Source organism: Podarcis cretensis (genome assembly GCF_951804945.1).
Source record: "Podarcis cretensis genome assembly, chromosome: 10".
Lineage (NCBI taxonomy): Eukaryota > Metazoa > Chordata > Lepidosauria > Squamata > Lacertidae > Podarcis > Podarcis cretensis.
Window position 1 is genome coordinate 55,728,584 of NC_137179.1, and position 16,273 is coordinate 55,744,856.

The following is a 16,273-nucleotide window of genomic DNA, read 5'->3' on the forward strand; positions in this document are numbered from 1 at the left end:
TGGACTGGATTCCAAAAAAGACAGAAGGATTGCCAAGTGCATTCCAACTCACTGAGATACTGTCATATGACACTAAATACTTTGGATTTCCTGGTTGATTAGTGCTGCTTGTTGCAATCTTCTCACTGAAAGACAACAACAGAACTGGTAAGGCAGAATCATTAGTGCGATAGAAACTTAAAGGACATTCCTGAAAAGATGCTAGATTTCATGATGAAGCACAAATGGCATTAGCTATTCTTTAACAAAGGGATGCAACCTTGGTAACAGCCAGAGTAAAATATTAGTACATATAGGGAGGCCAGTACAGTGGTACCTCGGGTTAAGTACTTAATTCGTTCTGGAGGTCCGTTCTTAACCTGAAACTGTTCGTAACCTGAAGCACCACTTTAGCTAATGGGGCCTCCTGCTGCCGCTGTGCCGCCAGAGCACGATTTCTGTTCTCTTCCTGAAGCAAAGTCCTTAACCCAAGGTATTACTTCTGGGTTAGCGGAGTCTGTAACCTGAAGCGTATGTAACCTGAAGCATATGTAAGCCGAGGTACCACTGTATTATAAAAAGTGTACCTGACAACAACTAGGATTCCTGCTAGCAATAATAGACCAAATTCCCACCACCACTCCAGATACCCCTCCCACTTAACCTCAAGCATAGTCCATTATGAAGTGATTTGAGGAGTCCTCTGGAGGAAGGCAGACGGAAGCTCTAGCCAGTGGCATTTTGAGTATAACCAAAGTTGTCAAAGAGGTATCTAAGCTACTCTCTAGTTTTCCAGTCTTCCAACTGCCTCACTGCAACTGAGTCTCTTGCTGGAAATGGCTGCTAAAGTAAACATTTTTCCATCCTTCACTCGAATGCTGTTCATGACTCTCACAGCTTGCAGCTCAAGTGGCAGATGCAAAGGTGATACAAGCATCTGCCAGTGCTCAGATTTTCTCTGTTGCTGAATCTCCTGAGCTGAAAAAGGCTACCCAAGGAGCCAGATATTAGTCCCTCACGGGTCAGGGCTTCTCCACTGTGCTGCCAAGTCTGTCTTTTTTATCTCTCTCTCAGTTTCTGGCTTGTGCTGTAGTTAGAAGGAGTTTAATTCTATTATTTCTAATACGGCATCTAATGTGACAATAGGCATTATATAAATTAATAAAATCAATCAATCTCTGGCCTTGAGAATAAAAAAAAAGTTAGGAAATGATGAGAGATAGGACTAGCATGTGTGACTTGCATGGGTATGTTGGCAGTGATGTTCTCTTATCAGTCCCCCAAATGAAATTGAGCTCTGTTATTGATGGGAGTTTTAAAAGCTAGCTATGGGTTCTTTGCCTTTTTTATCTTTCAGTGGCAGAAAGAAGTTTCATCAACGGTTATTGGGAAAGTATTGATTGTGCCCGAGAAGAGCTTCACAGGAATCATTGCGGGAATCGTGTGCATACCAGTTATTCTCTTATTGTTACTGTTTGGCCTCTTCCTGTGGAGAAAAAAGAGAAAGCAAATCAAAGGTGGTGGTGTTGTTCTTCTTCATATTTCTATTTCAGTTAGCAGATAGAGAGTTTCCTGCCCCAAGGAAGCTACAGGGGGACACGAAGCAGGGAAGAAGCAAGGGTGGGTAGCAAGAGGTGAAAGTGGGTGAATCTGGTTATGTCTACTTGGAGTCTAAGTCTTTACCACAGTTGGGGAGGTTAAAGCAATGGCATTCTGCAGGTGGGTTTTGAAGAAGGATAGGAAGGAAGACAACACACTACATAGGTGTTCTGAGAAGAGAATCCAGTCATAAGGGTAGCAAAAGTGTGTTATAACTAATTAGATTTTTTAAAGCTGGCTTTCTTCAACATTTACATCAAATATTGATGAGCTTGGAAGTCATAGATGGCCCACAACTCTCTTCTAAGCCAAGGGATGTTATAGATACACATGGTTTGTTCAGAGTGCTCGATGATGGCTTATGTGGCTGCATGCATAGTTGTCATCAAAACTTTTAAACCAGTATGGATGCCCTCCTGCTGCAAATGATTCTCTTCTCCAGCACAGCAGTAGGAAACAGAATATCCTGTTGTGCCCTGATAAAATATGCAGAATGGGCAGTTGTCTGTATATGTCTGGCACCAAACTGTCAAAATATATTTCTCTTTTGCTATATGGAGGAATAGAGATACCCTACAGAACATCAGCTGCTCCACCCAATCTAGCAGTGAAATAACTGAAACCTCTAGGATTGTGCAAGTTTGTTCAGAACTTGGTACTGACATTCTCTTGTGTTCCCACATGTTAAGAATTAGGTGGAGAGATTGTTCGCTATGAGGGACGAGTGCACACTCCTCATTTGGACAGGCTTGTGAGTGCAAGGAGTGTAAGCCCTACAGCAGAAATGGTCTCAAGTGAATCCGTAGACTACAGATCGACTTTTCTGGAAGGTACTGTTTTTTTTTATTAGTAAATATAGAAAAGATGCCATATTTTAAACAGCCCACTTTGTAACCCATCAAATGACACCTACAATAGGTTGTATTTCTTCTGAACGTTTGCTATAATCCAGTTGTAATATCCACTTACTTAGCAGTTTCCCATCACCACGTGGACTGACCCCATTCCCATATCATTTTTGGTGGGTGCTTACACGAGTATCAAAACCCTATGTCTAATTCAGCTGTTTAATAAAAATCTGTGCCTTACATGAAATGGCAGCAGTCTCTGCTGTAAGTCATTCTGAGCATTACAGTGGTGGTGGGAGGGAAGGATGGAAAAGATTTGCCTTGAAGATGATCAGAGGCATCCCTATAATGAACGTAACATGTGGTCTTGCTCTGTTTTTCCTTCCTTGTCTTTCCTTACATATCTTCCAATTTCCTCTGCTCTTCTTTAACTGATCTTCTGCTGCCATCCTGGTATAACTTCCCTTTTTCCCCTCTCTCTCTCTGTGCTTTTAGCTATCCTGTTAAGAGTCTCGCCTTCTCATCCATTAGGCTGTCTTGCCTCCCTCTCCATTTCAGGTCTATCCTTCATGTCTTCCTTCAGTTAAGCCTTTCCTGACCTATCCTAGCCTAATTTTTCCTTCCTTTCTCATTGGTGTATTTCATTGTGTATCCAGTGCATGCCTTTCGACTCTTGTAGGCCAGTAGAACCTTCAACTCCTAAGGAAGTTTGTAAGGGCCACTTCCAAACTTCATACAGCCATTGTCCCTCCCACACAGTGGTCTTTAGGAGTACATGGGGCTGCTGGCAGGCTTCTGACACTTCAACTGGTGCTTGCAGAAGGGTTGTATATATATACAGTGGTGGCAATTTGTGGAGTCATGATGGCCTTCTTTTTAAGCTGCTGTGATCACACAAATTGCAGCAGCTACGTGTCAGCCTTCTGATTCATACAGCTGGCAGTGCGATGAAGTATCTGCAGCCCTGCCCACTCCCAGAAAGTAATTCATGAGGCTGCTGGCTGCATGAACTGGTCGTGAAGGCAGTACAAGGGAGCTCCTAGGTTTATATATCCTTAGGGCTGCTTCATAAACATAAACAAAAGAAATAATTCCTGTGTGTAGCAATGAATATGTACATAGTAGTGTGTATATAAAAACATGGGTTTATATAGCAGTTCACATCTTGAAGCCACTGGGTTCTGTTGCACTATGTAATATGTAAAGTTTGTTGTGTTTAATTTAGCAACATACAATAAAACAGACAAAATAAAAACATGTCATATGAATCAATAAAATCATAAACCGGTACGTCCGATTCAGAAATCCATAAAATCTAGGCATAAAATCCAACACAGGCAGACACAAATGAAAAACAAACAAACAAACAAGGGTGACATCAAAGATCACTAGAGCAACAGCAAACTACAGGCACTTCCAGACAACCTGTTTATTGAGCATCCATCCTGGTTTGCATTGAAACAGCTACTCAGAGTTCACTTGCCTCAGCTATAGCTATTCTTCAGGCTGGTTTGGGATCACTAGCAGAGCAACAGATTCCTCCAGCTGTCCTGCTTCAGCTCCTTCCTCATTTGGCCCGTACCTGTCTGAGGGACCTCCTTGCTGGAACACCTGATGCTTTGATCACAGGTGGGGTCTGGTGCAAGGCAGGGGTCAGGCTGTGTTAGTGCATTGTTTGCAGGGACGCTGGTGGCGCTGTGATCTAAACCCTGAGCCTCTTGGGCTTGCTGATCAGAAGGTTGGCAGTTCAAATCCCCATGACAGGGTGAGCTCCCATTGCTCTGTCCCAGCTCATGCCAACCTAGCTGTTCGAAAGCACGCCAGTGCAAGTAGATAAATAGGTATCGCTGCAGTGGGAAGGTAAATGATGTTTCCGTGCACTCAGGCTTCTGTCACAGTGTTCCGTTGCACCACAAGCAGTTTAGTTATACTCAGTGCTTTTTTGGGGGGCACAGGGGTACGCATACCCCTAAACATTTTGTGAATCTTTGTACTTTTGTCCATTTACTGTATTTTTTTCTCCTGATTTGAATTATGAAATGGTGATTTTCTTAAGTCAAAATAAGAGTACCCCTAAACATTTTTTTAGAAAAAAAGCACTGGTTATGCTGGCCACATGACCCAGAAAGCTGTCTGTGGACAAACGCCAGCTCCCTCGGCCTGAAAGCGAGATGATCACCGTAACCCCATAGTCACCTTTGACTGGACTTAACTGTCCAGGGGTCCTTTATCTTTACCTTATGTTTACTGCATTGCTTGGGCCATCAGAAAATAAATGGCTGAATTGTGCTAAAGTCAGGAGAATCTATCTGAGAGCATTATGACAGTAAACTAGCTATAATGTTTAAATAAAATTATTTGTCCAGGTTTCTTAATTGCCAAAGCTGTTACTTTTCATGACCTCAAGGTACCACTCTTGTTCAGGTACGATAATTGTTTAAAATCTTAACTGAAGTCCAGTCACAATTAAAGCAGTTAACATATTTTATAAAAAAAATAGGCGGAGAACTCTAGATCAAATAGCATCTAGTCTGCAGGCGAGCGGTCTGAGTTTAATTAGATCTCAAGAATCCTGGCTTCAGATATAGTAATCAGCTTAAGTTAGCCTTTCTGTGTTGTAAGAAACATTGCTGGTGAGGCGATGTGATTAAATATTGGCCCGGGTTCCAGGTTGAATATTTGGCATGGCTCAGAATGTATCTAAACATCACATTTGTGCTCCATTTGCGGAGCACCAAGCATGTAGGTCAGTTCAGAGCATAAATACAAAACCCTCCATTTATGCCGGTTACCCATTATCTGATGTAATCATTTGACAGCCCATGAATTGCTAGCGAGGTGGAAGAGTGCCATTTCTGTGCACTCTTCTAACAATTACTTGTTCTTCTATATGCTCCACAATGTGGTAAAACTATGTTGCAGCGCATGTTCTCTCTGTGTGTATCTTGACTTTACCATCAGGACCACAGTTATAAAAAATAATAAATGCTTCTGTCTCTTAGTGATCTTTCCCAATGAAAAAATAATTTCATACATTGTCCCTAAATGGGACATATTTATAACATTGTTCCTTAACTCCCCCCCCTCCAAATTCATCAATCACAACTAATACAAATATTTATAACAGCTGAGGAGTGAAATTAGAATCAGATTGGTACTGAAAGGCTTCTAATTTTATTTACCATATTACTTTAGACTATTTGTAGCTGAAAAGAGCCTTGTAAATTTGGCAGTCATGTTTCTAGACATCTGCAATATAAATATAATGGATATTTCATCTGAATATGACCATAACAATTATTACATTATAGCTGCTTCCAGACAGGTGGCTCCTAGTGCTAATAAATCATTGCTCTTCTGTTCTTAAGCAGAATTGCAGTTTTCTGTGTCTTCCTCCTGCTATGTCCCATCCATACTTAGTAGATGTGGCATAGCATGCCCTCCAACACCAGAACTTAATTTTCTGTGGATGATATTAATTGCAGGGTCTCCCTTAGAAACCAGACTTGACAGGGAGTTGCCACCAGTTTTTTTGTTGTTTGTTTGTTTGTTTTGGTATGCCATACTGTGCTCACTTGTGGATTTAAGCCAGACTGACTACAGCTAGAAAACAATATAAAAAACAGAACAGTCTGTAAAGATCAATATCATATCAGTCACTGCTTTGAAGTGAGATATTTTATTTTAATATATTTAAAAAGTTACGGTCAAAGGTTAACATCTGCAATACTTAAATTTGTTGCAGTGTAAAACTGCAGGAAATGAATCACTCAAGCTATTTTCCTAGTTGAATATTTACCATTAGATAAATATAGTCACCGGCACTTAGGAAGTATTCATCAGATTTTCAGTTGCCCAGCAAATGATAATCTAACAATAACCTATGGACTTTGCTATATCCTCCTTTTTCACAATTGTGTCATTTCCCAATCCTATGCTCCCCCACGGATAATACAAGTACAGATAACTCTGGCTGCAATTTCTAGTTTGGGTCAAAGTAGAATTCTGCAAAATTCAAGTGGGGACTTAACTTTTGCTTTCTTCAGTCTAAAAAATGAGATTGCATTATGACAACATTGGTGAGACATGGCAAAATGGCATAGCTTTATATAAAACCTCTGAATTAAATATAAAACTTCTGAATTAAAAAAGCCAGACAAATGATATAATGGTCCATTTTGGCAGAGAGAGATATTGCTTTATTGCAAGTCACATCCTTTGACCCAAAAGCCTCCAGATAATCTTTTCTTTGTTATTGGCTTCAGCATTAAAGGCCTAAGGCTTAGAATTCAGAACTGATTCTGGAGCTCAGGCCTGAATCAAATTACATTGCGCTGCCTAGATCAGTGGTAGGGAAATGGAGCTGGCCAGCTGTATCATTATGACACCAAAATGATATCGGATGATTGACACTAGTCAAAATTCAAAGGAGGTTGCTGTAACGGCTGATCATTGAAAAGCAGTTACAGCAACCTCTTTTGAAGATGCAATTCCAGTGCCAGTGAGCTTGGCCGAAATGGTCTGGTGAGCCAAATGGGGGGAACCAAGCGTGCCTAAATAGAGATTCCACAGCCCTGGCCTAGATTCTGGAACCCTACCCTACAAATCCCATTTTTTTCATGTGAGAGCACAGCGGCCATTTTGGACACAGCAATCTCATGCCCGCCCCCAAGTGCTTTTTTCAGGACCACAATATTGCGCACCGCCCCAAAACACCCGTTTTTGAGTGCTGTGCTCTCATCTGAGAGCACAGCCCTGGAAAAAGCATGTCTTGGACTCTGCAATCTTGCACGGGTCACATGACTAGTGCAGGGGAAGAGGCATGATCTGGTTTGGGGACTCAGCATGTTGGAGGGTCTGTGAAACTCCATCCTTAAAAGGGTACATTTCATTCCCCTCCCTTTTAAGCTATAGGAATGCCGTTAAGATCTTGTTATTTTCTGATGTTTTGGCGTGATGTAATGTTTTTATCTTCTAGCTTTCAAACTGAATTCTTTTTAGCATGATCTTATTATAGGATACTGCTTTTTAATAACTTTAGAATCATTGTTTTGATGTGTGTTGGTGATTTTGTAAACTGTGTTTCAATCTACTAACAGAGAAAAGCAGGGAGGAAACGTTCAAATAAATGAAATCCAGCCATTTATGATAGAACTCATTGCTGATATATCTACCTCTATTTTTCTTATAGATCAGTTTCCAACTTTATCTCAGAATGGATCATGCAGACCATCCCATTATCCTCACACGGACCTATCTCCCATCCTGTCTACTGGAGACTCTGATTTAGCCAGTCCATTGTTGCAGACTAATGTCCACATTGACATAAGCGCCTTAAATCCAGACTTGGTCAAAGAAGTTGAGCATGTGGTTATTGGTGCTGATAGCCTGATAGTACATTTCAGTGAAGTAATAGGAAGAGGTAGGTGTTGAGTCTGTCATCTCAAGCCACACATCTCCACAGTCGTACATCAAGCGTCAAAACGTTTAACTGGTGCTCAGAATTACTCTTGCAAATAGTTGTTTTAACCAGCTGGCAGAACGCCATTACAGTAGATTCCAATTGTACCACTAAGGGAACTTAGTTCCACAGTAAGAGGGTCATTTCAGAGAAGACCCTCCCTTCTCAAGTCCCAATGTCTGGCAGGCATGGTAAGGCCTCCAGTGATCCCAGGTCTGGATTTTACAGAAAGAGGTGCTCTCTCAGATAGTCGCATGTCAACCACCAACTCGTGCAGGCTGTTTAGGGCTATTTTTTCTTTGTCTGATGCATCTGATTCCCTAGTCTCTAATAGTTTCATCTTGTTCCCCACCCCCCACCCCAATGTCTACGTCTATTTTAATGAATTTGTTGAATCCCCATTTAAAGTCCATTGTACAGCAATATAGCTTGTGGCAGTGGTTTCATGATGCATTATGCAAATTATTTTTTATCTCTCTACCTGGAATCTGCCGCCAGTTAAAGTCTTCAGTATAGATCGCCATTGTCCTTAAAGGTAATGGGAAAATAAGAGTCAGCAGTGACTTCATACAAACCTTTATCTATGGGTGTATGAAATAACAGAAGTCTGGACTTCCTGTTTGGCAGCAAACCTGGCAAGTTGTCCTCTCGGGCACTCCTGCGCCCGGGAGTGGTCCCAGACAGAGATTAATGGGGAATAAGGGGCATGCCTCCCTTTACCTTTCGAGGGTATCGAAAGGGCACGACCCGTGGTCATCAGCTAGTGCCTTTTCTTTGCAAGCGGTGGTGGAAATCCCCCTCTCACAGATGAAAAGGCACTGGGCACAATGGCTCTGTCCAAGGACATCCCCAGTAAGGTACTGTGGTGAGCTGTGGAATACCTTTGAATTCGGACATAATTGGCAAGTGAAGAGGCACCCCCCTGAAAAGATCCTGATTTATGCTGCAGGAGAAAGAATGGAAAATGCTAATTTCTACTTTGCTTGAACAGTGGAAGGAGGAGAGGGGAGGCAATATTTTGAGTCTTTTTTTTCTTTCTTTCTCGGGATCTGCATTATCTACCTTCCCCAAGAGTACTGGAAGGTAAAGTTTTTGGGAAGAGTGGACTTTAAAGACACCTCCTTGCAATGGATTTATTTTATAACTAAGGACTTTGCCTGAAAGAAGACGGAGGGTAACAATCTTGAGGGACTTTTGAAGGATTTTGACCACCCCTTGGAACTTTGTATTGTGATATTGTGATAAAAATAGTAAATAGTGAAAGATTGGTAACAACTGTTAAGCACTAGGAAGAGAATAAACTGTGGAGTCAGATGTAATGGAATTGAGGATCGGCAGGATGGACTGCAGAAAGATTTATTAGTTTAGGGGGGAGGATGGAGAGGAAATATGGATTTGTTGATGGTTAATTACATCAGTCCACCCCCCTTGAAGGTTAAAGTTGGAAATGAGAACAGTGAAAGGGACAGGAAGGACCACAAAGTGTACCATCTTGACTGCTTCTGAGACTTTCAGACAGAGAAGAAGAGAGATGGATTATGTTTATTTATAAATGATTTATTAATGAACTGGTAGTATGTAAAATTAAATTTGGCAAAATGTGAAGGGTGGGTGACACTGAGAGATTGGCAGTGTTAGAGGGAGGTAATGTGTATTATAGATTTATACAAAAAAAAACCTTCTAGGGGTTTCATTTTCACCCTCTGCATGCAACACCAGTGAGGCTGTTGTTTATTACTGGGGCCAGACATCAGGCAGCAATGTTCAAGGCCATGTTAGGGAGGAATGTGTGTATGTTGTCTGGGAGGAAGCAAGATCTGTTTTTCAAAGTGTTACTCAAGAGGTAACAGAAGGAAATGTTTCAGAATAGATGAATGACGGGTAGATAAAAGAGGATTTGCCCTACTCGACAATTTTGTTATAACAATGTATAAAAGCCATAGCAGAAATTGGTAACTGAACAGGAGATGTGTAGAGAGAAGGGATGAATGTATATTGAAATCATAGTCGGAAAAGTTATTTTATTGGGAGCAGCAAAGAAGGGAGGAAAATAGAGGGGACATCGGGGGTGGGGGTGGGTGGGAAGTCAGCTTTTGAATTTGTTTTGATTTTGCATTAAATTGGTGACAGTTTGTTTAAAATAAAAATAATTGGCAAAAAAAGTAACAGAAGGCTAACCTTATTCTCAATGCAGGGCATTTTGGATGTGTCTACCATGGAACTTTGTTGGATACCGACGGCCGGAAAATCCACTGTGCTGTGAAATCCTTGAATAGTGAGTCATAGTTTTTCATAGTGAAACACAATGAATTTCAGAGTCAACAGAATCAGCTGCCTTATCAAAGTGCACTTTCACACCCTAGCAATATTAGTTGTATATGGGCTATTTTCGGACGGTGTCTTGCATATAAAGTTCCCCTAACAATTGATTTGTCTCACCATGTCCTTGTGGAGGAAAATTCACATCCTCCCCCTCCCCCCCCCCCGATAAATAGAAGATTAAAGGAAAGAAAGAAAACATGCTGGTATCATTTTACACACTGCTGGGCTGCTTTGTATTCATTTTTTATGAGTGAGACAGTTGGAAACTGCAGGAGCAAATTGGCACACACTAGTAAATGGCCTTCTTCTGGCTCTGCACTTGGGACATTTCTATTTATTATTTCTAGTCTATGAAAAAGGAAGGGAGGTGCAATAAAAACAAGGAAAGAATTCTGGAACTACAAATGTATGCTGTGAATGTGTTAAAGTATATTCTGGCCATGATAAACATTCATTCAGCTATGCAGATGACAATTCAAGTTCAGTTGGCTATAGGTATAGGGTTCTGCCTAGTTCTGCAAACACTTAGTAATGTTTCTTATCTGATTAGACATGCTGGATATAATATTTAGAGGAGGGACTATTGACCTAATATTGAGAGAGAAATCAGATATTATTTAATAAATGTGTATTTAAAAGAGTTTTGTTTCGTTCTGAATGCGGGGAGGGGGGATGAGGTAAAGGGTAATAATTGACACTTGTTCCTGTAAATTTCAGTTGTGTTAAAATGTGCTAAAAATGATCTGTACTATGGTTTGGTTTTGCTACTGCATTTCTCAGGGATTACAGATTTGGATGAAGTATCCCAGTTCCTAAAAGAAGGAATCATAATGAAGGATTTCACTCATCCCAATGTCCTATCACTGCTTGGAATTTGCTTGCCCAGCGAAGGGTCTCCTTTGGTTGTGCTTCCTTACATGAAACACGGGGATCTTCGGAACTTCATTAGGAATGAGTCTCATGTAAGTACAATCCAGGATGTGCTTCAGTGATGTTGTAAAATTGGCCATTATACATGACTGCAGCTCTGCTCAACCTAAACACGTTAACTGATTTGTTCAACCATCACTTTTAATCGTGGTTAATACAGTCTGGGTTTTTAGTATATCTTTCTGCCATGTAATAATAATCCAAAAGAATGGTTTAAAGCCATGATGTTTTCCAAACAATAAATAATTTCCTCCCTAAAATATGCCACAAAACTGTCATCAAACAGTTTTAAAAATGTCATCTGTGCATATAGTCATTCTTATAAATTAAAAGTAGAACTGCTAGTCAACCAAGAAAAGCAGCAACCCTGTAACAGCATGATATTATATAAATATAATTATTACCTTTCACTCCTAAGCATTCATTGGCACAAAATGAGTTCCCAAGATCTGTCATCTAACTAACTTTTATTATATGATTCTACCTTACAAATATTTTAGTAGACTGGGAATATGTAGCAGTACTATTCCCCCTTACATGGGAATAAGCCACATTGAATTGCATTGAACTTTCCTATGAGTAGAGTAATGGTAAAGATAAACTTTCCTATGAGTAGAGTAAAGGTAAAGGTAAAGGACTGGACCATTAGGTCCAGTCGTGGCCGACTCTGGGGTTGCGGCACTCATCTCGCTTTATTGGCCGAGGGAGCCGGCGTACGGCTTCTGGGTCATGTGGCCAGCATGACTAAGCCGCTTCTGGCAAACCGGAGCAGTGCACGGAAACGCCGTTTACCTTCCCGCCAGAGTGGTACCTATTTATCTACTTGCATTTTGACGTGCTTTTGAACTGCTAGGTTGGCAGGAGCAGGGACCAAGCAATGGGAGCTCAACCTATTGCGGGGATTCGAACCGCCGACCTTCTGATCGGCAAGTCCTAGGCTCTGTGGTTTAACCCACAGTGCCACCTGTGTCCCTATGAGTAGATTGGGATTGCAATTAGGATTGCATTATTTTTTAAATGCATTGCCATTAAAACCAGATGCTATGTTTCCTCCACTGTGCAAAGTTTAGTTTTCAAAAAGCTGGTGGTAAGACATAGGGCAGTAGTCACCAACCTTTCAGGGTCCCTCCTTGCCAAAAAACCCAAATCTATCCACACAGACCCACACAGGCAACATTCCCTACCTCTCAAAAAACCAAATTCAGCCATACATCTTTCTCCCAACACACACTCAGCCAGGCAAGCAACAAGTCTCCACACCCAAAAAACCAATGCAGACAGGCAATATCTCTTCCCTCAGTCCTCAAACAATAAAACTCACCTAGGCAACATCCCTTGAAAACCAGCCCCACCCATGTAATTTAAAAACAAACAAACCCCCCAAAATCAGGAGGGACCAGAGATCTTGGTAGCATGTCAAAGGAGGTGTTTGTGGCTGGCTGATCATAAGCATCATGTTAATGACCCCAGACCAAACCTAATGACATGCTTCAATTGTATTTAGAAACTGACTTCTGTACTATGGTTTGTTGTTGTTATCAATTATTAAATATTCTGTTGTATTATGTTATCTAATGAAAATTGCTGCCAATGTTTTATAGAACCCAACAGTAAAGGATTTGATTGGATTTGGTCTGCAAGTGGCAAAGGGAATGAAATACCTCGCAAGCAAAAAGTTTGTCCATAGAGATTTAGCAGCAAGAAATTGTATGTAAGTACAGCAGTCTGATTCCCACAGTCTTTTTGGCTAAAGTAACGTTTGAAGAAGGAACATTTCACATTGCACAACTATATTTGTTGCTCTCGTGTCATGCCATTCTAGTGTAGAGCTCAGAAACTCACTTCCACTGATGTAATCGCCATGCCGAGAACTGCTGAGCTTTACACAGAAAGCTATATAGTGGTACCTTGGGTTACAGACGCTTCAGGTTAAGAACAGTTTCAGGTGAAGAACGGACCTCCAGAACGAATTAAGTTCTCAACCCGAGGTACCACTGTATATCACTTGTGCAGCACAATCCTGTGTGTATTAACTCTGAGGCAAGACACAATGCATTCTGTGTTGCTTCTAGGGAAGTGTGCATAGGTTCGCAGCCTTAAAAGCATTTTTCTGGACAGAATTATTCCACTGAAATGTTTCTACTTAAGAGATCATTCTCTCTTCCTAAAAATGCCAAGGCTTACCTTTAAAATCCTTTGCTTCCATGCTCCTGGCTGAATTGGACACGACAAACTGTAAATGTTACTCATACAATTCAACCAAAATAAAACAGTTTCTGTATGAAAAATGAAATGAATAAAACTTCCACAATCTATTATCAACATTCCTCAGCTCCGAAGCCTTGGTGAATCAGCTTTTGTATACCCATATAACATACAATGCACTGAAGGACATGAGAAAATTTGAGGGCTCACAACCTACGGTCAACAAGCTATAAAATCAATTGTCATGTGTAACCTGTTGTAAAGGTAAAGGTAAAGGTACCCCTGCCCGTACGGGCCAGTCTTGACAGACTCTGGGGTTGTGCGCCCATCTCACTCAAGAGGCCGGTTGCCAGCGCTGTCCGGAGACACTTCCGGGTTACGTGGCCAGCGTGACATCGCTGCTCTGGCGAGCCAGAGCCGCACACGGAAATGCCATTTACCTTCCTGCTAGTAAGCGGTCCCTATTTATCTACTTGCACCCGGGGGTGCTTTCGAACTGCTAGGTTGGCAGGCGCTGGGACCGAGCAGCGGGAGCGCACCCCACCGCGGGGATTCGAACTGCCGACCTTTCGATCGGCAAGCCCTAGGCGCTGAGGCTTTTACCCACAGCGCTACCCGCGTCCCTACATTAACACTGTTGTAGACAGCGTTAATTGCCAGGCACATTTTGACTAAACAGTCGCCTTCAGTGACATAGATTCAAAAAGGCTGCTTCCAACATAAATCCAGAAGGTGCAGTGTAAATAAATACATTACCAAATGAAATAATGTACTAGGGTCTTCTACTCAAACATTTGAGGCGTCCCTCCTTCAACAACAAAAATGTATTCATGCTTTTCTTCTGTGAACACAATTTTTTTAAAAAGAAAGCAAGACACCTTTGTCAGATTTTATTGCTGCTGGTCCATTTGACTTAGAGATGTTTGCATGCAAGCTCTCCAATGAGCCTAGTACAAAGGAGCTTAGGTACACAGTTCCTTCACTGTGTACCAATGAAGGAACTTTTTTTGCCATAGCACAGCACCATTTTTAACATGTTTGCTTGTACACAACATTGTGAACTGTTGCCTTTGGAGTGCTTGCAGGTGAATTAACTGATTCAAAAGCAATTGTGGCTTCATGTCACCATGATAGGTGACAAATTATCTGCCAAATTTGTTTTAGAGAACTACAATTTTCCTCTTTTAGTTTCATAATGCAGTTGCTAAAGTTGCTCATCAAATGCACATCTTCACTATGTTACTGCACTGAAATAAACACGGCTGAGTTACAGAAAGAAAATAACCCAAAGTTCTGTACAGAGGGTCTTTCTGTACATGGCTTTGCTTTGACCTCTGCTATACAAGAATTTTTATACCTAACAAAAATTATGCAAAGAATCTTATTAGTGTCTGAGTGACCAGACAGTTTAGTTCATACAATGAAAGATTGGTACAATAACTGCCAGCATTGTTAATACTGATGCATCGCCAACATTGTGAATTAATGAGCTTAACCACATTAATTAAAAGTTCACTCTCAAGACATGCGGTGTTTGAGTTCAGTTAGCATAAAAATGTGACTGTCCCTTTGTAGATGAGTGTGCAAACTTTTAAAAAGTGTTATTTAAGTATTAAGCATGTCAGTAAAGCAGCTCCATTTTTACTATTCAACTTGCAGATTTGTTAACCCACTGGCTTATTTCACTTAGTAGTTTTTCATTTTGATGAGTTTCTTCTAAGATACGAAAGGGGAGAAAACATTCAAGACATCCAAGGCCGTTCAAGTCTGCTTTGCAGCTTCAGTTGCCAAATATATTTTTTTTTTTTTTATAATAATTTTTATTAATTTTCCACACATAAAATAAAGAACAATGTAACACAATATAACTTCATACTCATCGGTTCATAGCCTTTTTTCTTTGACTTCCCCATACCTCCCCATCCCTGCATCCTTGTTTAATAATTCTTTAGCAACCCTTAAGTCCATTGTCTTAGTTCCTTTTCGTAAATATTTCTTAAGTTTTTTTGTTTACTGCTGCAATTCTTTACTTCTTACCCCCTGACATCTTAACATTCCTCAATTTTACAATTATTTTTAAGATATATTTTGAAATTCTTCCAGTCCTCTTCCACTGTCTCTTTCCCCTGGTCCCGGATTCTGCCCGTCATCTCAGCCAGTCCCATAAAGTCAATCACCTTTGTTTGCCATTCTTCCAGAGTAGGTAGTTCTTGCGTCTTCCAATACTTTGCCAGTAGAATTCTTGCTGCTGTAGTGGCATACATAAAGAAAGTCCTATCCTTCCTTAACACCACTTGGCCCACCATACCCAAGAGGAAAGCCTCTGGTTTCTTAGGAAAAGTCCACTTAAGGACCTTCTTAATTTCATTATAGATCATTTCCCAGAAAGCTTTAACCTTTGGGCAGGTCCACCAAAGGTGGTAGAAAGTGCCTTCAGTCTCATTACATTTCCAACACTTATTATTAGGCAAATGATAAATTTTTGCTAGCTTGACTGGGGTCATGTACCACCGGTAGATCATTTTCATAATATTTTCTTTTAAAGCATTACATGCAGTAAATTTGATACCGGTGGTCCATAACTGTTCCCAGTCAGCAAACATAATATCATGACCTATATCTTGTGCCCATTTAATCATAGCTGATTTCACCGTTTCATCCTGTGTATTCAATTTTAACAGCAAGTTATACATTCTTGATAAATTCTTAGTATTGGGTTCCAACAATTCTGTTTCTAATTTTGACTTCTCTTTCTGAAATCCTATTTTCCTGTCCTGTTTAAACGTCTCATTTATCTGATGGTAATGCAACCAATCTCGAACCTTAGGTTTTAGTTTCTCATAACTCTGAAGTTTCACCCTTTCACCATCGTATTCTATAATCTCATGATATTTTGGCCATTTAGAATCCATATTAAGCTTTTTTACTT

The 16,273-nt window shown here is 40.7% G+C and overlaps 1 protein-coding gene across 2 annotated transcripts in view; it reads left to right on the forward strand.

Annotated features, from left to right (window-relative positions):
- Nucleotides 1-16,273, forward strand: part of MET (MET proto-oncogene, receptor tyrosine kinase) — a 100,236-nt gene that overhangs the window by 77,605 nt on the left and 6,358 nt on the right. For both annotated transcript variants that reach the window (XM_079994063.1, XM_079994064.1), the window contains exons 13-18: nucleotides 1,337-1,496; nucleotides 2,268-2,408; nucleotides 7,618-7,848; nucleotides 10,082-10,162; nucleotides 10,990-11,171; nucleotides 12,741-12,850. In XM_079994063.1, coding sequence (XP_079850189.1) covers nucleotides 1,337-1,496; nucleotides 2,268-2,408; nucleotides 7,618-7,848; nucleotides 10,082-10,162; nucleotides 10,990-11,171; nucleotides 12,741-12,850 — 905 coding nt within the window. The remainder of the gene's footprint in view (nucleotides 1-1,336; nucleotides 1,497-2,267; nucleotides 2,409-7,617; nucleotides 7,849-10,081; nucleotides 10,163-10,989; nucleotides 11,172-12,740; nucleotides 12,851-16,273) is intronic.